The 23,480-nt window shown below is 62.5% G+C and overlaps 2 protein-coding genes across 4 annotated transcripts; both read right to left on the reverse strand.

Moving 5' to 3' along the window:
- Nucleotides 1-1,882: 1,882 nt before the first annotated feature.
- On the reverse strand, nt 1,883-8,569 carry FGF8 (fibroblast growth factor 8). 3 transcript variants are annotated; one of them, XM_090058258.1, is made up of 6 exons: nt 8,431-8,569; nt 8,306-8,342; nt 7,699-7,879; nt 4,840-4,946; nt 4,237-4,490; nt 2,387-2,523 (listed from the first exon to the last, which is right to left on the reverse strand). In XM_090058258.1, the coding sequence occupies exons 1-5, from the start codon at nt 8,460-8,462 to the stop codon at nt 4,239-4,241; spliced, it is 609 nt and encodes a 202-aa protein (XP_089914384.1). In that variant the 5' UTR covers nt 8,463-8,569; the 3' UTR covers nt 2,387-2,523; nt 4,237-4,238. The 3 variants fall into 3 exon arrangements, with proteins under 3 accessions (XP_089914383.1, XP_089914382.1, XP_089914384.1); XM_090058257.1 differs by lacking the exon at nt 4,237-4,490 and having other exon boundaries at nt 1,883-2,523; nt 7,699-7,846; XM_090058256.1 differs by lacking the exon at nt 4,237-4,490 and having other exon boundaries at nt 1,883-2,523.
- Nucleotides 8,570-13,054: 4,485 nt separating this feature from the next.
- On the reverse strand, nt 13,055-14,633 carry NPM3 (nucleophosmin/nucleoplasmin 3). The gene is made up of 6 exons (XM_090057393.1): nt 14,481-14,633; nt 14,305-14,393; nt 13,911-14,030; nt 13,711-13,804; nt 13,475-13,571; nt 13,055-13,375 (listed from the first exon to the last, which is right to left on the reverse strand). Exons 1-5 carry the CDS (start codon nt 14,554-14,556, stop codon nt 13,477-13,479), a joined length of 474 nt encoding a protein of 157 aa, XP_089913519.1. The 5' UTR covers nt 14,557-14,633; the 3' UTR covers nt 13,055-13,375; nt 13,475-13,476.
- Nucleotides 14,634-23,480: the final 8,847 nt, after the last annotated feature.

A 23,480-nucleotide genomic window follows, 5' to 3' on the forward strand; every position in this document is an offset into this window, starting at 1 on the left:
GCTCGGGAAGGACGGGGTCCAGGCACCGTGGGGGCTCTCCAGGGACGGGCTGCAGCCAGCAAGGGTACTCGGGTAGCAGAGGGCACACTGGCCCAGCGGCTGAGGCCAGGACGATGCTCGGCCGCCGGACGCTGGTGCTGGGAACGGTGGCGGACGCAGGCACACGTCCCGGCACCCGGGCGCTGGGTAAGAAAGAACAGGAGGGTCGTTAGCGAGGCGCGGTGGATGCTGGGCGCCAGGGCTGTGCTGGTCCCTGCCGTCCGAGGCACCCCGCAACCCGGGGGTGCCCTGCCTCAAACCCTCGCCCGCAGCCCTGAGGCACGTGGCACGTAAGCCCCAAGAGCCTGGGGGGCCACGACCCATTGCACCCCCCCGGGAGGAGAGCAGGAGAGACCACAGAGCCACGGGCCTCTGCAGCAGGGGGGAACCCGGCCACCACGGCGAGACGCTCCGACGCTTGGCGCCTTTCTGCTCGGGCTCGACCGGACGTCTGCGCCCGACACGGGCCGGGCGGGCTGGGCACGATGCTGGCCTGGACGAGCAGGGCCCTGGCGTGGCTCAGCCAAACCCGGGAGCCGGTCGGGAGAGGGGCAAAGAGATGCTTCTGCCTCCCGTTGCCATCTCTCCGGACACCTTTACCCCGAGCCGCCTCCTCAAAGTCACAACAAGTTGAGGAGGTAGAAAGAAAAACCCCACGGGCTCGGAGAGTCTCCCCGTTGCCTTCCCACCCAAGGTCCCTGGGTACAAAACCCTTCCCTGGGGCACAAAATGCCAAGGACTCAAGGGCCCTTTCTCTCCAGCCCACTGGCCACCACCTTGCACCGGGTCCTCCGATGCCCTTCACACCAGGCTTTTGGCCTTGCCCCTCTCTGAACCCCCACTTCCAAGCCCGGAGACCCCCACCTCATGCCCCTCCCCATCGCCTTCACCCCCCAAAATCAGACAGGCGCGTCAATACTAATGCCATTTTTTTTAATGCACATATTAAATAAATATTTCAATGATCTCATATTCAAATTTGTACACGCAACAGAAAGTCCTCGAGGAAATTAGAAGAATAATAAAAGAACAAAACAAGACACCCCAAACAATCAGAAAGAGATCGGACCCGGGTTCTGGCTGCCATCCAGCATCTGCTTCGCCCCCCACGGCAGTGCTCGGGGGGGACAGGCTGGATCGGGGCAGCTTGGGGGGGTTTTGGACAAGAAATTGGGCTTTGGACAATGCACAATTTTCCCTGGAACCTGCCTGTTACAAACATGGCGTTTTCTTTTGTCGGAAAACTGAAGCCTGGACACGGAAGACGCGGGGACTGAATACCGAACCCGTTCTAACAATTAAAAAACCAGCCAGAAATGCCCAAACGATCTCAAGCTTCACATTTTGGGGTGGAAACTTTTGGGTGCAACGAGAATGGAGAAACTGAGGTTTCAGCAAAAGGTCCACATTTTCCAAGAGAAAAATATACATCTCCCCATGTCCTGCCCACCGCCGCTCCCTCCAAGGTGCCCGGGGACATCCCGAGGCCGGTTTCGCTGGCACGAGGTGGTGTCTCCGGGCCGGCCCTCACCCGAGAGCCGGTCCCTCGGCCCCGGGAGCTGGCCATGGTTTGTGGCAGGATCCAAGAAGTGTCCAAGACCCTCTCGCTCGGCGAAAGGAGTGGGTCTAGTTATCCCCGAGAGCTTCGGACAACGCGGCCCCAGGCATCGCCCTGCAACGCGCGCCCCGGCGGAGATGGGAGCAGCATCCTGGCCTGAGCTCGTCTCTCCCCCACGCGCTCTTGTCTGGCCGGTCTGCTCAAACTCGCACAAACCCATCTGCTTTAAGTAGCACTTTGGTCCCGGATAGCCCCCCCCCACCCCCCATGCATTCGCTTTAAAAACCAGTGATTGCCCCCGTTTCCCCCTAGCACTACAAAAATAAAGGAGACGACCCCGCTGCTACGTCGGCGCGCGGCGCCCCCTCCATGAGTCTGTCGATTCGTTCCTCTCCAGCGCCGGCAATACAAAAATAGAGCTTCTCTCTGCCTGTCTGGTTCTCTTCTCGGACCAAAAAAGAACCCAAAATCAAAGCAAGAAAAAAAAAATTATAAACAACTAGATCCCGGCTTTTATTGTTTGTTTTTCCCCTCCTTTTTTTTTTCCTCTCATTTTTTTTGGGATCACCGTACGGGAAAGTCTCTACTCTGCGTCCGCCCATCTCCACGGCCAGGAGAGGAGGGCACGGCCGGGCCGGTCAAGGGCCTGCCCGGCGGCTGGAGTTCCTAGTCCTTTTACTTCTCCGGTTGAAGGGGTAGTTGAGGAATTCGAAGCGGCGATGGGGCTCCGTGGTGTGGTGGCCCTTGGGCAGGCGCTTCATGAAATGCACCTCGCGCTGGTGCTGCCGGGTCTTGGAGCCCCGGCGCGGGCGGCCCTTGCGGGTGAAGGCCATGTACCAGCCCTCGTACTTGGCGTTCTGCAGCGCCGTGTAGTTGTTCTCCAGGACGATCTCTGTGAAGACGCAGTCCTTGCCTTTGCCGTTGCTCTGGGGGGAAACGCAGCGACAGAGAGGGTCAGTGCCCGGCCGGGAGATGCCTTCAGATCCCGAGAGCTCGCAATCGGAGGGCACGGGGGCGGAAGGGACCCCGGGAGGTCACGTCTGGTCCAGCCCCTGCTCCAAGCAGGACCAGCCCCAACGGCAGCATCCCAGACAAGGCTTCGTCTACCCGGGTCTTAAACACCTCCAAGGATGGAGACTCCCCCACCTCTGTCCCAGTGGTTTACTACCCTTCTCATGAGAAAGTTTGTGCAAATATCCAACCTCAGCTTCCCTTGCTGCAGCCTGAGCCCACTGCTCCTTGTCCTGTCATCTGCCCCCACTGAGGACAGCCCAGCTCCATCCTCTTTGCAGCCCCGTGACGGCTGCTATTCAGTCCCCCTCGGTCTTCTCTTCTCCACACTAAATCAGCCCAGGTCCCTCGGCCTCTCCTCACCAGTCCTGTCCTCCAGCCCCATCCATTTTCATTGCCCTCTGCTGGACTCTCTCCAACGTGTCCACATACTTTCTGTAGTGGGGGGCCAAAACTGGACACAGGACTCCAGATGTGGCCTCCCCAGTGCTGAATAGAGGGAAGAATCACTGCCCTCCACCCGCTGGCACCGCTCCTGCCGATGCAGCCCCGGACGCCGGTCGCCTGCTTGGCACCAAGGGCACGCTGCTGGCCCCTGTCCAGCTCCTTGTCCCCTGTCCCCCCCGGTCCTTTTCTGCAGCACTGCTGCCCAGCCTGTCCCCCCCCCAGCCTGCACCGGTGCAGGGGATCGCCCCCTCCTCAGTGCAGGACTTTGCACTTGTCCTTGTTGAACCTCAAATTTCTTTGGGTTCAATCCTCCCATTTCTCCAGGTCTCTCTGAACCCTAGCCCTGCGCTCCCTGCGACAGTGGCTTGGAGACCCGCAGGCTCCCAAGACCCAGCCCCTCCCTGCTGGAAACCACTGTTTTTTTCTGGAAAGGAAATTTCAATTCTCACGTCATCCCCCGACTCCCGGAGCTGGGGCACTGCAGGGAAACCCCCGGCCTGCTGCCCCGAAGCCGGCACAGGAGCTGACGGCCATCCTTGCTGCCAGCTGGAGCAGGATGACCCCAACACACCCGGGTCCTGCCGCCCGCTCTGGCACCGTAGCGATTTGCTCCCTTCCTACTGAAAGCCTGCTCTGCATTTCCCCAGCATGATGACGGGAGGTGAAGACGGAGCTCCCCACAGCGCTGCCCTCTCCACTGCCCCCACCTCTCACGTCCAGGCCCCCCGAGTCCTTCCCAAGCACTCACAAAACCCTCTGGGCATGGATTGGGATCTGGACTCTGAGCCCCAGACGATGCTGTTAGGGTCGCCTTGAGGGCCTGATCCTGCAGCCACTGCCCTCCGCCTGACGTGTACCCCAAGAATAGCCCACGGGCATCATCCTTCCCTGCCTGTGCAGCTCCTAGCGCCGTAGCGCTCTGGTCCTGGAACGGCCCCCTGAAGGACGATGCCAAGGTCATGCTGACCAGGACTGGCAGCGCTTCCCACCTGCCTCCCTCCGTCGAGCCAGGTGCCGCAGCGGGCAGACGGGGGGAGATGCACACTAGGTGGGTGAGAGAAATGAACCCAGCCCCTGGGAGCAAGGCAGGAGCCCAAAGGGACGTCCCCACCACTCCCAGGTGGAGCCAGGGGCCTCACGTCCACGGCCCCGGCCCCGGGGTTACCCTCCAGCTCACCCACCGCTAGCCCGGACTGTGCCGGGGGGACCAGCCATCGCCGCCAGGCCTTGAACACGGACAGCTCCAAGCACGCCGCCTGCCCCAGCCCCAGCACTGCGGGCACCGGGGAATCACAGCACCGAGCGGGGCCCAGGAGGCGGGGGCATCACAGCTGCCCCGTGCGGGGTCAGACCCAGGTCCGTCCTGCCCTTCTCCGGGCTTGCACGGGGCTGGAGAGCGCAGGCTGGAAGGGAGGTGACCGGGGCTCACAATCCCCTTTAGGAAAGGAGAGAGTGGGGCAATGGGACAGGCTGCCCGGCAAGGAGCAGCCCACGGCTGGTGGCCACGTGGTTTGGGGGGTGTGAACCGGGGGGGGGGGGGTTTGGGAGCACATGCATCCAGGCTCCTTGTTTGTTCACATTCGTTGCACTCACGCCGCACGTGCTCACTGCCCGCAGCCTCCCCTGACCCCGCCGAGCCCGGGGCGGAAGAGCATTGCAAATGCCACTGGCCACTGCCACCTCTCCCTGCCCGCGGGCTGGGGGAGACTGGCCGCGAGCTGTCGGTGCCGCCGGGCAACCCCCCCCGAAGCAGGCACCCCTTCCTCACCTCCAGCACCCCTCACCTTGCCGATGAGCTTGCCCTTCTTGTTCATGCAGATGTAGAAGCCCGTCTCGGCGCCCTTGATGCGCACGCGGCTCCCGAACGTGTCCGTCTCCACGATGAGCTTGGCTGCGGGGAACGAGGGAGGTCACGGACCGGGCCGGCACGGCTGCCCCACCGCGGGGCAGAGCAGCCCCTCCGGCACCGGCTCCGAGCCGGGCAGGGAGCAGAGCCGAGGGGGCAGACGAGGGGCAGGGGTGCCACGACCCTCCCCCGGGCGAGGGCCCTGCGTCCCCGGGGCCGCGGGAAGGGCCACCCGCTAATGCCTGTCACCTCTGCGCCAGCCGAGAGGGCGTATCGATTTGGTCTCCGCTTTTTAATGGAGGCATTGACCGGCCTCCGTAGGAGCGACGCAAATCGCCGGTCGATGGCGCGCCTATAAATAGCCCTGTCACCTTCCCCCCGCCCCGGGAACCCGAGAGCCGGGGCGGCCCGGCAAACGGTCCGCACGGCTCCGAGGAGCCAGCGAGGCCCTGGCTTGACGTGCCCGTACGCCCCGTGGCTGGTGCCCGGGCGGGCTCCTGAGCTACAGCAGGCTGCTTCCAGTGCTGCCCGGGGCCCAGCAAGACCCGTGCAGGAACAGCCCCATTTCACAGATGAGGAGACTGAGGTGCAGCCCAGCCCTGGACCGTGCCGTCTCCCTCCCGCGCGCTTCGCCTGTGACAACAGGCCCGAGCTGGGATGCCCCAGGCGAGGTGCCCGGGGCAGGGCCACGTGCTGGGCGCCAGGGCTCCACGCCTGCATCGGGGCTTGTCTGGCACAGGACACCACGGCCCCCTGGAGCCGGCTGCATTCGCGATGGTGGCAGCTACCCCGACCGTCCCGAATGCCCCGGGCTGCCCGGTGCGGGGACCTGGGGGAGCCGACTCGCTCTCTGCCCCCCACCCCAGAGCGCGGTCCTCCCCATGCAAGCCCCACGCACGCGCCTCGGCCCCCGGGACCGAGGCCCCGAGACGGGGTCCCTTCCGCCCCTCGCCGGGGGGCCGGGATTGATGCAAGGGGCCGCCGGAGGTTCGGAGAGCATCGATTTTCCTTCCCCTGGCCGCCAGCGAGGAAGCCGGGGAGGGAGGAGGGCAGGGGAAGCCTCGGGAGAGCCGCGCACAACAGGCCTTCAAAGACGCACATCTCTTCCCTTTCTGCCTTTTCAAAAGCCGGCCCTGATTTATAGCCCGGGGGCTGCTCCGGCCCCGCCGCGCAGGCCGCGGACCCCTGCAAGCCCCCGGCCCGGAGACGGGCACAGGGTGGGCTCAGCCCTGCCCAGCTCTGCCCCGGGCAGGGGCCTGGGGGGACGTGGCCCCCGCCCAGAGCCGGGGCAGAGGCCGGACGGCTCCGTCCCACCCGACAACCGCGGCAGATCCCCGCGAGCGCCCGGCCCGCCGGGAAGGCGGCAGTAAAAACGTCCGAGCGGGCCGAGCAGTCGTTTGAGAAGATAAATCAGCCCTTTTCTTCCCATCCCGAAACCCGAAATCCCGGGCGCCTCGCGCGCGGGGCTTTGCAGTGGCAGGCTGCTGGGTTGAGCGGGGCCTTTTTTTGTTTGTTTCTTTTCCTTTCTTTCTTTTTTTTTCGGAAAAAGCTTCAGGTTTTCGCCTCCCGACGTGACAGATTTATCCCAGTAAAATTATGTTTCTTGCTAAAACGCTGAAGGGAAAGTGGCTACGTAAATGCTGAAAAAATGCAGCGAGACACACTTGATCCCCTAACTGGACTGCGAAGAGCAGAAAGTATTCAGGAAATGTTAAAAAAGGTGAAAGTAAGAAGAGTTTTAATCGCTCTTCCAGACATGGGGGTCTCTCTGGAGATTCATACAGAACAATCCTGAACCTCTACTTTCACATTTACAGACTCGCAGCCCTTTTAAAACTTTACATCTGAAAAACGGCTTGTTCTTTCTTGCTTTTTTTTTTCTCCTGGTTTAGATCATCCGTCATTTTTCTCTCTCGCTCCTCAAACGCTTCCCCTTTTTATTGCGTTTTAATAGAGGTTTTCAGGCCGCCGGGAGCTCCCCCTGCCTCCTCTCCTCCTGGCCTTGGTTAAACTTGGTCGTGATTGCCAATGTGCAGTAGCCGCCTTTTAAAAAACACACGCGCCGGAGACGCGGAGAGCGCGCCGGGGCCGGGGGGAATCGCCTCGCGCCCTTTTGATCCGGGGGTGGCTTGGGATAAGGCGGCTGGCGGCCGAGTCGATGCGGGGCGCGATCGTTTGAGTCTACGGTAACGTTTCCAAGCCAAAGCACCGGAGGAGAAAGAAAAACCCGGGTGTTTCCACGCCTCTCCCCAAGTAAGAAAGGGAAAGCGCCGCTCCGAGGAGAAGCGGGCACGATTCCTGCGTGCGGCGCAGTCCCGCGGCGCCGCACCGTGCGGGCAAGGGGCTGCCACCTCTGCGGGCTCTCCCGCCATGCCGACGTCGGGGTCCGCATGCTTCAACGTGCCATTCGCACGCGTGCCACCCAGGCGTGGGGCGGCTCTCCCGCGCGGGAGCTGCCCTTCGGGCCGGACCCTGCGCCCGGATCCTTCCCGGCACCGGCCGCGGCTCCTGGCTTTTGTCCCTCGAGAGTCGGCCTCCCCAGCCCCGGCTCGAGGACGCTCGGGATTTCCGGCAAAGAGCGGTGCGGAGGGCCGCGCCCTCGGAAAGGGTCCGCTTAGGGACGGGGAGCCCGGTTTATTTGGGCGGGGATTTCCTTTTTAGCAATATATGCAACCCTGGACACAACCTGCCGCTCGGCCCTGCCAACGACCTCCGCGCACGGCCTCCCAGCCCCAGCGAGACGGCGCCCCTCCGCCCCCCCGGGGCCCGAGGAGGACGGGACCGGCCGTGCCCTTACCGTGGGCGTCCCCGTCCTCCGCCATGGCATTGATTTTCTTGTTGTCCAGGATCTGGACGTGCTTCCCGCTGGTCCGGCTGTACAGCTGGTAGGTGCGGACGAGCCGCCGGCTGAGCTGGTCCGTCACCAGGCTCTGCTCCCTCACATGCTGTGTAAAATTAGGTGGGGACTGAACAGTTACCTTTAGGAAATTAAAAAATATACAACACACCATTACGATCTCTGCTCCTCGGAGGGGCCCGCGGCCCCCGGGGGCATCCTCGAGGGCCGGAGCGGGGGCTGCTGCGCCCGCCGGAGGCTGGAGGCAGGAGGCCGGCGGCAGGAGCCGGGACTTGCCCGCCGCCCCGCTACCCTGCGCGGGGCTGCTGGTGCCCCTCTTCCCGCGGGCGGCGCGGCGCGGCCCGGCCCGGCGGGCGAGCGAGAGGCGCGGCCGGCACTGCCCCCGGCCCCTCTCATCCCGAGCGCGGCGGCGGAGGGGACGGACCCGGCCTCCGAGGGCACGGGCGGCGCGGCCCCCGCCCCGCCGCTCCCCGCGAGGGACGAGGAAGGCGGCGCCGGCCCGGCGGACAGCCCGCACCTGCGGCCCGCGCCCGCGGCAGCCGCTCACCTGGGCGCGGAGGCAGAGCACGAGCAGGTGCAGGAACCTGCGGGAGGAAGCAGAGAGCGGCGTGAGCGCGGCGCGGCCCCACCCCGCCCCACCCCGCGCCGCCCCGCGCCCCGCCGGCGGCTTACAGCGAGCGGAGCAGCGGGGCGGGCGGCGGCATCGTGCGGCGGCGGCGGCGGCGGCGGGCAGCACCGGCGCGGGCCGCTGTCAGCGCGGGGCCGGCGCCGCACCTGGGCGGGGAGGGACGGCCGGCGCCGAGGAGGAGGCGGAGGAGGGGCGGCGGGACCGGCCCGGCCCGGCCCGGGGGCAGTGACGGGGGGGCGTGCACACGCGTGTGCCGGGGGGCGCGCGCCCGCACGTGCCGGGGGGAGGGCGCCGCCGTTGTGGACGGGACCTGCCCGCGTGTGTACACACGTGTGCACATGGAGGGTGTGCGCACGTGCTGCAGGGGGTGCGCAGACGCGCCTGTCCGTGCATGGCGGGGGGTGCGTGCATGGGTAGGGGCTTTGAGCACGCGGCGGGGGGGGGTGCGCACGCACACCCGCGCTCTGGAAGTGCCCGAACTCAGCCCCTCTCCAGGCTGCGGCGACGTCCTGGAGCGTGGATGCGCGTGTGCATGCGTGCACACGTACCCACACACACATGCAGCAACTCCCCTGCCCCAGGGACTTCTGGGTGCAGCCGGCTCAGCCCCGGCCCGGGGGGATGCGGGGAATAAATCCCTGGCGTTGCCACGATCACCCCAAGCCGCTGGCGGCTGCACGGAGGTGCCCCCGTGACCCCCTGGACAGGACCACGGGGGTGAGGGGAAAGCCCCGAGAAGGGGGCCTGGAACAGCATGTGCCCCCAAATCTTCCCCCAGGTCAGAGGTCACTGCCAGGGCTAGAGCAAAGCCGGAGCCAACCTGGAGACAGGGCCAGGCGGCTGCCCCCAGCCGGGACATCAGCCCCTGGGCGACGCTCCTGGCTCTGCCGCTGACCTGCCAGGTGGCCTTGGTCTGGCCACCTCACCGTCCCCTGCCTCAGTTTCCCCACCCCCCCCAAAAGGGGGCTTGGAGGCAAAAAGAGCTGCAGGCCGGAGCTGGGCCTGCTCCTGCGGGAGGAGAGCGGGCGGCGCTGGGCTCATGTGGATTGGGGCGGAAGGTGCGATGTGGGTCCTGCCAGTGCGAGACATTAAGAGGATTAAGGAGAGTTTCAGGGGAAGACACCAGTGCAAACACTGCAGGGCCCGTCCCTCCCCCCAGCACACGCTAATCCACACCCGCAGCCCCCCCACGCGCCCACCCCGCTGCAAACAGCCCGGGAAGGCAAATCAAGCCTGGACCAACCCCCCCCCCGGCCCTCCCCAAGCCCTGTGCGTGGTGGGGGCTGGGGGGAGCCGGGGGCTGCGGGGCTTGGTCCCACCCCGGAGAAGACCCGAGGGCAGGAGGTGCGGGGAGGGGGAGCTGGAGCCCCCAGGGCCACGGAGGGGAGGCCCCGAGCCCCTCACCTGGCTGCTGCCAGCGGAGGTGGGAAAAACGCGTCGTGGGCCGGGGTCTCCGATGTGGAGACGGCCGCAGGAGTGGCACAGGCGGGGCCGAGCCCGGCGAGGGCTGGACGGGATCTCAGGGGGTCACATCGTGTCTGACCCCTGCTCCGAGCAGCACCAGCCCCAACTGCATCATCCCAGACAAGGCTTGGTCTACCCGGGGCTTCAGCACCTGCAAGGGCGGAGACCCCATCACTGCTCTGGGTAACCCATCCCAGGGCTTCACCACCCTCCTAGGGAGAAAGTTTTCCTAATATCCGACCTCAACCTCCCTTGCTGCAGCCAGAGCCCACTGCTCCTTGTCCTCTGCCACCACTGGAGGCAGGTGTGATGCCTCCCCAGGGAGGGAGCAGAAGAAACCGCCCCGGTCCCGTGTCCCCGGCTCTCCCGCCTGGCTGGCAGCAGTCACGGAAATCCTAGACACGTGGAGCTGGAAGGGACATGCGGAGGCAGGATCAATCCCACCCAAACTCCCCCCGACAAACCCCACATCCGACCCTGGAGCCCCACAACAGTTGCCCCAAAACAGCTCCTGCCCCCAGGATACAGGGGGGCCGCAGCCACCAACGTCCAGCTGCTGCCAGGGGGTCCTGGACGTGCAGAGAGCCCAGGCCCCGGCCGCGCTCCCCCCTGCAGAGGAAGGACACCCCCCCACACACACTGCTTGCATCGTGTGTGCATGTGTGTGTGCCCTTTTGCCCCTGCATCTCCACCACTGAGCTGCTCACACCTGTAGCTACTCTGGGGATGGGGGACCCAGGCTGGGCAGCCCCCACCCCCGACCCTTTATCTTATCCTCGCCATCCTTGCTCCTCTCCTGCGATCCGCACCCGGCTCCCGCAGCCAGGCCCAAGGCACACGCACACGCTGGACCCATGCTGGCTTGCTGCCATAAGCGTGTCCTCTGACATGCACCCTGGCAGCCTCCCACAACCCTCCTCCTTGCGCACACACGCACACCGCCATCTGCCCCTCCACGTGCCATCCCAGCATCATCCACCCACAACCCCCCCCATATACAGCACCCTGAAAAACGTGCTGGAAATTGGAGTGCACGTTATAAACGAGAAAATACGGTAAGAGCAGATTCTGCCCCGACCAGGTGACACGCTCAGCTCTGCAGCCAGGCGCGGGGGCAAACCTGGAGCAGCCCCGGCCCTGTGACTCCCTGCAAGGGCCGAGCTTTGCTCCCTTCGATCCGCCTGCCACAGCCAAGGCGCGAGTTGTATGCAGGGACGTACGGGATCCCCCCCCGGGGTTGAGGGAGGGGGCCCAGGCTGCAGCAGCACCAAGGCCACTCATCCCTGATGGATCACTTACCTGGGACCACCACCCCACTGCTTGCCACCACAGGGCGGAGGAGCAGGGAGGCGGTTTCTAGCAGCTGGCTTGCAAGGAATCAGCGAGTCCCAGCACCGCGGGGCGGGCAGGGAGCTGCGGGGCCGCATCCAGCCCAGCCCGGCCTGAGGCAGGATCAGCCCCGTCCAAACCAGCCCAGACGAACCCCGTGTCCGACCTCGGAGGCACACGGCACAGTTGTCCCTGACAGCCCCAGGCATTGCCCCCCACAATGACACGTGGCGCAGAAAGCGGGGGCACAACTCGCACAGCCCAGGGACCTGGGACGCCCCACAGCAGAGCACGGGCAGCGCTGCGCCTGGAGCACCCCCCTCGCCAGAGCGCCTCTGCATCGCCCGTGCAGCCTGGGCTTCACCGTGAGCCTCCAGGGCTTGGCCCGGACCCTGCAGCCAAGCCCCCACCGGCACGGCCCAGGCACACCCCTGACACGAGCAGTTATACTAGCACACGCGCACACACGGACAGGGCACGTATGCACCTGTGCGCCACCAAATCCTGCCGTGCCCATGCACACACGCTGTGCGTGCATGCACACAGCCTGCGTACGCCCTGCCCAGCTCCACCAGGGAGGCGCAGAGCTGGCAGCGCCTGCTGGGGTGGCCGTGCCCACGAAACGCCCGGGGCACGAGCGATGGAGCCGCAAGGGGGTCCCTTGCCAGGAGGGCACTGGAGACAGGTGGGCCTGAGCGGAGGGCCCTGACAGTACCCACCCCACCAGGCCTGGCACCCGCTCCCCTCCAGCCCTTCCCCGCAGCCGTGGCAGCTGGATAAACGCTGGGCCGGGCACTGCAGCCCCACAACAGGCTGGGACCTGCGCTTTGTTCCCCCCAAAGGGTTCAACGCCTGGCTACAGGGGACCCCGGGGGGGGCAAGGTCAGGTGCCCATGGAGCCTGTCCCGTGGCTGTACAGGGAGAGGGACAGGGACACATGCACAGCCTAGCACATCTGCTCAGCCCTGTGTGCACACATGCCCCTGCGCTTGCACACACCCCTGGGCATATGTGCACCCCTGCCCCCCCAAATTTGCACACCCTTGCATCTGTGGACTCCCCCAACCCCCCCCCCCCGCAACCATGTTCACATGCGCACCCCACCCCGCACCTCACACACCGCGGCAGGTCCAAGCCACAAGTGCTGCATGCCAGGTCTCCCCTTCCTGATGCCACCCAGCCCCAGCCCCCCCCGCAGAAGCGACAGGGGTGCGTGTCCTGCTGCTGGCCCAGCTCTTGCTCCAGACGTGGGCAGGGAGACACGGCCCTGCCCTGGCAGCCAGCTCCGGCATCCAGGCCTGCGCTGCGGCAGCTTGACCCTGGGCGGAGGGGACCCAGGATGCTGGAGCCACAGGGCAGGGACCACCCAGCATCCCCCGCACGGCGTGGCCGGGCTGCCACCTGGTGGCCCACGGGGGAAGCGCAGCACGGGAGCCATGCCAGGCAGCGGTGGCCCCGGGTGCCACGCAGCCCCCGAGGGACAGATCGCCCCAGGCCAGCCCCGCACCAGGCACCGCTGCCAGCCTGGGCCTGCTTGGCTCCTGCCCTATGCCTCAGTTTCCCTGCACATGCAAGAGGAACAGCAGCCCCCCTGGGCGGGGTGCAATGGTGCCACACTGGCCCCTGGTTCTTGATCGTCTCCAGGCCCCGGCAGGGAACGCCATGGGGAGCCAACGCCGCTGGTTCCCACTGTCCTGGACTCTGGGCTGGGGGCTGCCCCAGAGCCTCGGCTGGGGGAGAGGTCAAGCCCCACAACACCTCTACCTTTCGGGCCCAGCTCCAGTGCTGAGCTTGAGATTTCCCAGTCCCCCCAAAAGCCCCCATGGACGGCCCCAGGGCAGGGAGGAGCAGCACAGACAAGACACAGCCAGGATCTTGGAAAGGCAGTGATGACCCTTTACCTGGATGCACCCCAAGAGCCCCCCAGAGCTTCCCCACGGGCCTGGGGGGCAAGGGCGCACTGAGCAGAGCCCTGGTACAGGCTTGGCCCCAGGCAGGACTGCAGGGAGCCCGGAGGAGGGGGACGTCCCCACGTCCACCCCTGGAGCCAGGCACCAGGGTCCTGGCGTTGGTCCCAGGAGCGCAGCCCCCCTGGCCTGGGCCAGGGCAGGGGTCTTGGCCATCCCTGGGGGCTCTTCCTTGCAGCCAGGTCCCAGCCCCGGGGTGGGGAAGCTGAAGCTGGAACCGGAGCAGCACCTGGGGGAGAGAGAGGCAGAGGTGAGACCAGGGTGGAAGTCCCTGCAGCGCAGCCCCTTCTCAGGGCACCCCTCCACCAATCTCCAAAGCAGCCCCCACCTCTACAGCCTCCGGCGCTGTTTCTTCGCTGGCATGATGGGCGCGATCTCCTCCTCCTCGCTGGACTCGTCCTCATCGGACAGCTCGGTGCTGGGCACTGCGGTGCACGGACAGGCCGTCAGCACCAGCAGCCGGTGCCAGGAGGAATAGCCAGACAAGCCACCCCCACCCCTCCTGCAGCCGGCAGCCCCCGCGTCGGGCAGGCAGCTCACGGGCACCCGCGCCCCAGTCCTTACCGACACGGTGCTGCCCGGCCAGGTGCACGGGGCCGGAGCCGGCGGCCAGGCGGAAGGTGATGGGAGGCTGCAGCGTGAAGCCGTCCAAACTCAGCTGCAAAGAGGCCAGGGGAGGAGGGCAGTCAGAGCAGGGCTGGGGTCTGCCTCGGCCCCGCCACGACGCTTGCACGCCGTGCCCCCGGCCCGCCTGGGCGCCTTACCGAGGGCTGGCACGACAGCTTCAGGTTGGCCACGGGCACGGCGATCTCCCGGTCGTCGCAGTCGCGTCCCACCACTTCCACCACGTTGCACTCGTCCACGGCTCCGGCGCCCAGGGAGACCTGGGAGAAGGCAGAGGGGGAGCGCTGGGGAGCTGCCACGGGACAGGACACAGCTGGGCTCCCGGCGCCCACGACCCGCGGGCTCCGAGCAGGGGAGCTGCGGGCAGAGGGTTGCGTCTCCGGCACCCCCAGGCTGGAGGCCGGCTGCACGTGGGATCAATGCACACGCACACGCATGGCATCTGCACACGTGCGCCCACGTGGCAGTCGAGTGCTGCCGCCCCGGCGAGGGGACCGGGCTGGGGTGGGAGTAGGGGCCGCAGGCCCCTCTTACCGTGGACAGGGTCAGGAGATGCTCGCAGTCCTCATCCTCCTCGTCCGCCACGAAGGTGAAGGCCGGGGCACTGCTGGTCAGGGCGCAGCCTGGGGAGCCCGGGGGTCACTCACAGCAAAGCCACATTCCCCGGGGCCCGGGCGGCAGAGCCCCCCCCAATCCCGACCCCTACGCACCGAAGAGGCCGCCCTCGGGGTCCCGCAGGCCAGGCGGGCGCCACTCGCGGCTCTGCAGCTCCAGGAAGGCGGCCATGTGCAGCGCCGGGCACCTTGGGGGAGGCAGGCAGGCAGGAAGGAAGGGGATGAAGCTCCGCCTGGGGGGCCCGGCTCCAGCTCCGGCTCCTCCTCCCCATCCGGCCTCAGCAGCTATGCCAGGGAGCGGGGCCCTGATGAGCCAGAAGGAAGCCTCGTCCGTCGGGGAATCGCAGGACCCGGTTGCCACATCCCGAAACCACGAGTCTCCTTCCCATCTCGGGCCAGGACGGGGCCCTGAGCTGTCCGGGGCCAAGGCAGCGCAGCGCGGAGAGCAGGGAGGCGGGTGGAGGGAGGGTGCAGGATGATCCAGGGCAAAGCGAGAGGGCGGGGGTGCAACTGGCTTCTGTCTGGTTCAGACCCCCTGGCACCTGCAGCGGGGAAAGGCAGGGCCTGGGGGTCTGGGCTCTGCCCCGGCCCAGCTGCCTTGCTCACCTGTCGAGCAGAGATGCATTTCTACACAGGATGAGGCCAAACCAGGGAGATCCCCCACCGGCGTCTGCTCCGTGACCCGGCAAAGGGACACACTCCCACCGACTGCGCCTCCTTGCGCTCGGGTTCAGATGGTGGCGGTGGGGGTCCCCTCTGTACACCCCGGTCCCCTTCCTAACTCAGCATGGAGGGAGAGAGCAAGGAGATACTCACGCTTACGAGAGGAGCGCCTGGCTGTGTCGCGGCAGTGCCGGGTGCTGCCAGTCTTCGGGACGACCAGGAGAGCAAACGGGAATGCGACGCTCCACTCAAGGAAAGCCTGCCACCAAGCAGCATTTATTTTGCCCCAGACTTGATGGAGACCATCATTAGGAACTGATCACCCTTCACCGAAATGCAGCCATGTCTGGGGAGGCTGCAGCAGCTGATTACTGTGGCGCCAGGTAGTCCAGGAGACGCTTCGATCCATGTGAAATCCAACCAGGCTGGCAGGGAGCGATTAGTCCAGCCCCATCCAACAGCAGCCAGGATCAGATGGGGAAGGCACAGGGGATCTCATCCTGCATGGCCTAAACCCCGCGCCCAGGGTTCAACCCCCTCACGAACCAGACCAGGGTGCACGCGTTGCCCCAGAAGCAGCTGGGGGTGGTAAAACCTCACAGCTGGCCCTGCAAGCCCACTCTCACCCTCCGCCTCCGCCAGACACGTTCCTCTGACCACAGGCAGCACCAGGCTTTGACCGACCCCCCGAACTCTTTATGTCTCTTGACTCGCAACCGCCTACCGCCATGAACGACGACCCAGCATCACTCAGAGAGGCACCCGGAGCACGAGGGGTCTTCCCCAGGAAGGGACTAACCAGCTATTTGCTTTGGCACTGATAACTCAACATCCAGAGCTGCCTCCAGCGAGTCTGGGGGGCAGGGAGGCATTTACTGAGGCACCCCCGAATTCATAGTTTCATAGTTGGTGGGGTCAGAAGGGACCTGAGCAGATCATCAAGTCCAACCCCCACCGTGGCAGGAAGAGTACTGGGGTCAAACGACCCCGGCAAGATGTGCACCTAACCTCTTCTTAAAACCCCCCAGGGTAGAGGCCTGCACCACTTCTCTTGAAAGTTGGTCCCAGACCCTAGCCGCCCTGACCGTGAAGTCGCGCCTCCTGATATCTAGTCTGAATCTCCCCGCTGCCAGCTTGCGACCGCTATTCCTGGTCACTCCTGGCAGTGCTCGGGGGAACAGGGACTCCCCCAGTGCCTGCTGGTCCCCCCTGACTAGTTTGTAACAGGCCACAAGATCCCCCTCAGCCTTCTCTTGTGGAGGCTGAACAGGTTCAGGTCCCGTCGCCTCTCCTCGTAGGGCCTGCCCTGCTGCCCCGACCATGCGAGTGGCCTCCTCTGGACCCTCTCCATGTTGTCCACATCCCGCCTGAAGCGCGGCGCCCTGAACTGGACGCAGTCCTCCAGCTGCGGCCTGACCAGTGCCGCACAGAGGGGGAGGATCACCTCCCTGGACCTGCTCGAGATGCACCTGTGGATGCAGGACAAGGTGCGGTTGGCCTTCCTGACCGCGTCCCCACACTGCCGGCCCATGTTCATCCTGGAGTCAATGATGACCCCCAGATCCTTTTCCGCCTCCATGCTGACAAGAGGGGAGTTCCCCAACCTGTAGGTATGGTGCTGGTTGTTACTCCCCAGGTGCATCACCTTGCACTTGTCTGTGTTGAAACCCATCCTGTTCTTGTCCGCCCACCCCTGTAACCTGTCTAGGTCTGATTGTAGCCTGTTGCATCCTTCCAATGTACCCACATCCCCCCACATCTTAGTGTCATCAGCAAATTTGAACAGGTGCTTTTTACCCCCTCGTCCAAGTCGCTGATGAAGATGTTGAACAGTGCAGGCCCGAGGACCGAGCCCTGGGGGACCCCACTGCCCACGTACTTCCAGGTTGAGAAGGACCCATCCACTACCACCCTCCGGGTGCGGCCCTCCCACCAGTTGACAACACATCTGACTGTGTGGGGGTCTACACCACAGCCCCCCAGTTTCTGAATGAGAACGGGGTGAGAGATGGTGTCAAAAGCCTTCTGGAAGTCCAGGAAGACGATGTCCACTGCTCCCCCTGCATCTAACGATCTGGTGATCTGATCATAAAAGGCCACCAGGTTGGTCTGACAGGACCTGCCACTGATGAACCCGTGCTGGTTGCCCCTGAGCATCATCTCCCCCCCGGCCCCTCGGGGACATGCGCCAGGATAACTCTCTCAAAAAGCTTCCCCAGGACTGAGGTGAGACTAACGGGCTTGTAGTTCCCTGTGTCCTCCTTCCCCCCTCTTTTGAAGATGGGAACCACGCTGGCCTCTTCCAGTCCTCCGGCCCCACACCAGAGCCCCACGAGTGCTCGTACAGCCGTGCCGGGGGTCCCGCAACGACTGCAGCTAATTCCCTCAGCGCTCGGGGGTGGAGATGGCCCGGACCGGCTGATTCGAACACGTCCAGTCCCGCCAGACGCTCCCTGACTAGATCCTCCCCGACCCTGGGCCTGGGCGTGCCTCCCCGGGGGTCTGAGGGGATCCCAATGTGTGGAGGGGTGACCTGGTCCCTGCTCAGAAAAATGGAGGCAAAGAAATCATTAAATATGTTGGCTTTGTCTTCTGGTGTGATGACCAAATTTCCTAGTGTGCCCTGCAGAGCCCCCACGTTACCTGGCACCTTCTTTTTGCCCCCCATGTATTTAAAAAAGGACTTCTTGTTGTCCTTGATCTGGGTCGCTAGTCCCAGTCCCATCTCCGCCTTGGCCTCCCTGCCCCCCCACCCCGAGCAATCAAGGTATAAGCCTCCGTGGTGATGGCCCCTCCCTGCCGTTGGGCGTACACCGCCTTCTTACCGTGGAGGTGTTCGTGGATGCTTTTGGTGAGCCATGGGGGCTTTTAAGCACTCTTGCCCCTTTTGATCCATGTTGGGATTGCCACCCTTTGGGCTTGGAGGATTGTCTCCTTCAGGAACAACCACTCTTCCTGGACTCCCAACACCCCTCCCCTCCAGGACCTCAGCGCTTCCCCGACTAGTCTCCTTAGCTCAACGAAATCTGCCCTCCTGAAGTCCATGGCTGCTGTCTTGCTGCAGGCCTTTGTCACCCTACGCTGGATGAATTCAAGAACTTCAAGAGTGATTTGGAGGGCTGATGAGGCAGGTGCTCGAGGGAACAAAACCTGCTTCAAGGAGCTAATAGGGGCACGCATCTTTGGGACCAAACACGGGATGAATGGCATCCTCACCGCCAGCGCTGCCTGCGGTTCCCAGGAGCCGCTTGTAGTTTGAGCGGGGGACCATACAGGGGGGCTTGTGAGAAAGGCACCCCAGGCATAACCAGAGGGACAAAGCTGACTGGATAAATCGATGCACAAGGCCTCAAGTGGCTTCTTTCTGACAATGAAAGACCCAGTTTAAGCCACTGCAGCCAAGATGAAGCAGTGCAAAGGGCTAAGTGTGCAACTCTGTTAAAACCAGCCAGAACTGTGCTGCCTCCCTGGTAAGACAGGCCCCAGAAGCGGGGACTGGACAGGGACAGGGTGCAGACTGACCGACACTAAACAGGGCTCAGGTGAGATTTGTGCTCGACTTGCCCTCAGAAAGGCCTCTTCCTTCCTAAGATCATGGACGAGGGTGAAGGGACCTCAGGAGTCGTCTGTCCAACCCCTGCTCCAAGCAGGACCAGCTCCACCTACATCATCCAGCTAAGGGCTTCAAAATCTCCAAGGATGCAGATTCCCCCACCTCTCTGGGGAGGCTGTTCCAGTCATAGATTCATAGATGCTAGGGTCGGAAGGGACCTCAATAGATCATCGAGTCCGACCCCCTGCATAAGCAGGAAAGAGTGCTGGGCCTACATTACCCCAGCTAGATACACATCTAGCCTTCGCTTGAAGACCCCCAGGGTAGGGGAGAGCACCACCTCCCTTGGGAGCCCGTTCCAGACCTTGGCCACTCGAACTGTGAAGAAGTTCCTCCTAATATCTAATCTAAATCTGCTCTCCTCCAGCTTGTGGCCATTATTTCTTGTAACCCCCAGGGGCGCCTTGGTGAATAAATACTCACCAATTCCCTTCTGTGCCCCCCTGACGACCTTATAGGCAGCCACCAGGTCGCCTCTCAACCTTCTCTTGCGGAGGCTGAAAAGGTCCAGTTTCTCTAGTCTCTCCTCGTAGGGCTTGGCCTGCAGGCCCTTAACCATACGAGTGGCCCTTCTCTGGACCCTCTCCAGGTTATCCGCATCCTTCTTGAAGTGCGGCGCCCAGAATTGCACGCAGTACTCCAGCTGCGGTCTGACCAGCGCCCGATAGAGGGGAAGCATCACCTCCTTGGACCTATTTGTCATGCATCTGCTGATGCACGATAAAGTGCCATTGGCTTTTCTGATGGTTTCGTCACACTGCCGACTCATGTTCATCTTGGAGTCTACTAGGACTCCAAGATCCCTTTCCACTTCCGTGCCACCCAGCAGGTCATTTCCTAGGCTGTAGGTGTGCTGGACATTTTTCCTCCCTAGATGCAGCACTTTGCATTTCTCCTTGTTGAACTGCATTCTGTTGTTTTCTGCCCACTTGTCTAACCTGTCCAGGTCTGCTTGCAGCTGCTCCCTGCCCTCCGGCGTGTCCACTTCGCCCCATAGCTTAGTGTCATCTGCAAACTTGGACAGAGTACATTTCACCCCCTCGTCCAAGTCGCTGATGAAGACATTAAAGAGTATCGGTCCAAGCACCGAGCCCTGCGGGACCCCACTGCCCACACTCTTCCAGGTCGAAACCGACCCCTCCACCACGACTCTCTGGGTGCGACCCTCCAGCCAATTCTCCACCCACCGGACTGTGCAGTCATCCAAGTCACAGCCCCTTAACTTGTTCACCAGTATGGGGTGGGATACCATGTCAAAGGCCTTCCTGAAGTCCAAGTATACGACATCCACCCCTCCTCCTGCGTCGAGGCGTTTTGTGACCTGGTCATAAAAAGAGACTAGATTGGTCAGGCACGATCTGCCTGCCACGAACCCGTGCTGGTTTCCCCTCAGCATAACTTGCCCTGCCGGGCTCTCACAAATGTGAGCCTTGATAATTTTCTCAAAGATTTTGCCAAGGATGGAGGTGAGACTGACTGGCCTATAGTTACCCGGGTCCTCCTTCCTCCCCTTCTTGAAAATGGGAACCACATTGGCCCTTTTCCAGTCCTCCGGGACTTGACCCGTGCGCCACGAGCGTTCAAATATTCCCGCCAGTGGCTCTGCAATGATGTCGGCCAGTGCCTTCAGTACCCTCGGATGGAGCTCATCCGGGCCTGCCGACTTAAAGGCATCCAGTTCCTCCAAGTGACCCTGCCCCACCTCAGGGTCCACGCATGGCAGTCTGGTGCCTTGCTGCTGCCTCCCTACACCCCAGTGAGAGACTTGTCATGCCTTTCACTTAGGAACACTGAGGCGAAGAACTCGTTGAGGAGTTCAGCCTTGTCCCCTCTGTCCGTCACCAATTGTTTCTGCCCATTTAGCAGGGGTCCTATTTCTCCCTGGGCCTTCTTTTTACTCCCTATATATCTAAAAAAACAATTTCTTATTGTCTTTTACTTGGGTTGCCATCCTCAGCTCCATGGTAGCTTTGGCCAGTCTTTACTGGTCTCATGAGAAAGTTTTTCCTAATACCCAACCTCAACTTCCCTTGCTGCAGCCTGAGCCCATTGCTCCTTGTCCTGTCATCTGCCCCCACCAAGGACAGCCCAGCTCCATCCTCTTTGCAGCCCCCCGGCAGGGAGGTGAAGGTTGAAATCAAATCCCTCCTCAGTCTTCTCTTCTCCAGATTAAAGAAGCCCAGTTCCCTCAGCCTCCGAGTCATCTTCCTCCAAAGCAGCAGCCACCGTCAAGACAGGATCCGCTGCTTCCCAGTCAGCTCAGTGTGGGGCCTCAGGGAAGGGCACAGGGACTGCTCGATGGGGCTCAAGCACTTCCCCCTTCCAGCAGGTCACGGGTTTGTGGCCTTACGAAGAGGCCGGGAGCAGCCACGACTGAAGAGCAATGGGGCCATGCCTCAAGCCTGCTGCTTATGCCGGTAATTCTGACAGGGCTCTTGAGCCCATCTAGCTGCCTGGCACCACTGCCAATGGAGGGGAGCAGTGTAAGGAAGTCAGCCTTATCAATGACCATCATTAGCAACTCAGAGAGCAAGGACTGTGCTGCTATTGACTGCATTGTCTTGCATACAACACCTCCCCCCCAAAAAACTGCTGCAATCAGAATGCCCTTCACGTGTGAAGAAACAGTAAGGGAAGGAGGCAAAGCCTGCAAGAGAGTCAAACAATGAGCAGGCTCAGCTCCCTCTCTGCAGCTACTCAGGAAAGATCCAAAACAAGTTGTGCATCTTATTTCAGGGCATACTGTCTGCAAGGAAATACAGTACACTGAGCTAAGCCAGGCAAGTTGGTACAGGAAAGGGTCCTTTCCACACGCCAGAGGAAGCTCAGGGCCAACGCTGCTTGGATAAATTAAACGAGCTGGTGGTGGGGAAAAGCCATGTGTGGCTTCCAACCTAGCTGTGATGTGTGCTGTGGTCTCAGTCCAGATGAAGGTGTTCTGGGGCCATTCCAAGCCACTGGAGGAGTTCCTGACCCCGGCCACTGCGAACAAGATCGGCTCCATTAACAGACCCGCTTCCTCCTGCATGGATCCTGCCGTCACTCGTCCTGGAACCACAGAACTACCCAGGGGAGAGTCACGTGCGAGTCTTGTCAGATCAACCTGATTGCCTTTTATGATCAGGTCACAAAGGCAATGGATGCAGGTGTTGCCGTGGACGTAGTCTTTCTAGACTTCAGGAAGGCCTTTGACACCGCCTCCCACCCCATCCTCATTAAAAACCTAGGAGACTGTGGCATTGATGCCTACACAGTCAGATGGATTGTGGATTGGCTCAAGGGTCATACTCAGAGGGTGGTGGTGGATGGGTCGTATTCGACCTGGGGGGAAGTGGGCAGTGGAGTCCCCCAGGGGTCGGTCCTGGGGCCTGCGCTGTTCAATCTCTTCATCAGTGATTTGGACAACAGGGTGAAATGCAACCTATTTAAATTCGCTGATGATACCAAAATTTGGGGTGAGGTGAGCACACTAGTAGGGAGGGAAAGACTGCAACAAGACCTGGATAGGTTACAGGGGTGGGCTGGCATAAACAAGATGCATTTCAATACTGACAAGTGCAGGGTGCTGCACTTAAGCAGTAGAAACCAGCAGCACACTTACAGAATGGGAAACTCCCTTCTGGAGAGCACAGAGGCAAAAAGGGATCTTGGAGTCATTACTGACTCCAAGATGAACATGGGCCGACAATACGAGGTCACGGCTGGCAGGGCTAACCGCACCTTGTCGTGCATCCACAGATGCATCTCAAGTAGAGCCAGGGAGGTGATCCTCACCCTCTATGCGACGCTGGTCAGGCCACAGCTAGAGTACTGCGTCCAGTCCTGTGCGCCCCATTTCAGGAGGGATGTGGACAACATTGAAAGGGTCCAGAGGAGGCCACACTCATGATCCGGGGACTACAGGGCAGACCCTACATTGAAAGACTGTGGGACCTAAACCTGTTCAGCCTTCACAAGAGAAGGCTGAGGGGGGACCTGGTGACTGTCTATAAACTCACTAGGGGGGACCAGAAGGGTTTAGGGGAGATGCTGTTTCCCCTCGTGCCCCCCAGCATGACAAGGAACAATTTCCACAAGTTATTAGAGCGTAGATTTAGATTAGACATCCGCAAGAACTACTTCAGTTAGGGCAGCCAGGAGCTGGAACCAACTTCCTGGGGAAGTGGTGCTGGCTCCTACCCCGGGGATCTTTAAGAAGAGGCTTGATGACTGCCTGGCTGGACTCATTTGAGTCCAGTCTTTTTCTCCCGCCCAGGCCGGGGGTCAGGCTTGAAGATCTACAAGGTCCCTTCCGACCCGACTTCTATGATTCTACATGCTCAGAAGACTCCCGCCGGTAGTAGACCTAGCTTGGTGCCTGGGATGATTTTGGAAACATGCCTACGATCCCACTGGGTGGGACAGTGCAGCCCAATCGTTGAGCCATCAGCAACAGCCCTCCAGCTGGTGCCAATGATTTTCTGCTTGACCTTGGCTGAGTCATGTTGCAACCTCCATTATTTCCCCACCGGGAAGCAACTGCGTGTCTAACCAAGCCAAGGACAGAGAGCTTACTCTTAGTTCCACAGTGCCTAAACAGAAGGGACCTAAACAGATTACCAGGTCCAGCCCCCTGCTCCAGGCAGGAATGGGTGCCGTGGTCATATCACCCCAGCCAAATAGCTGTCCTTAATTTTGGCCACATTGTAGCTGAGGGGTAACACTCCTCCACTTGCTGCTGCAGGAATTCACCCAGGAAGAGCCAACTCCTCTTCCAAAGCAAGTCTGGCCTTTATTTCTGTTGTTCTGAGACCATCAAGTGCAAGGGTCCCTAGCTGCAA

This window comes from Crocodylus siamensis, chromosome 7, assembly GCF_052110815.1.
Source record: "Crocodylus siamensis isolate JL-2025a chromosome 7, ASM5211081v1, whole genome shotgun sequence".
NCBI lineage: Eukaryota > Metazoa > Chordata > Crocodylia > Crocodylidae > Crocodylus > Crocodylus siamensis.

Bases quoted from the DNA above. Each gene is read 5' to 3' on its own strand.
- FGF8 (XM_090058256.1), bottom strand. From the start codon at position 8,462: ATGCCGCCGCCCGCCCCGCTGCTCCGCTCGCT. The intron at 8,343-8,430 runs GTAAGCCGCCGG...TTCCTCCCGCAG, and splicing joins GCCCCGCTGCTCCGCTCGCT to GTTCCTGCACCTGCTCGTGC. The intron at 7,880-8,305 runs GTGAGCGGCTGC...AATTTCCTAAAG, and splicing joins TGCTCTGCCTCCGCGCCCAG to GTAACTGTTCAGTCCCCACC.
- NPM3 (XM_090057393.1), bottom strand. From the start codon at position 14,556: ATGGCCGCCTTCCTGGAGCTGCAGAGCCGCGAGTGGCGCCCGCCTGGC. The intron at 14,394-14,480 runs GTGCGTAGGGGT...CGGGCTCCCCAG, and splicing joins CCCCGAGGGCGGCCTCTTCG to GCTGCGCCCTGACCAGCAGT. The intron at 13,805-13,910 runs GTAAGGCGCCCA...GCCTCTTTGCAG, and splicing joins AGCTGTCGTGCCAGCCCTCG to CTGAGTTTGGACGGCTTCAC.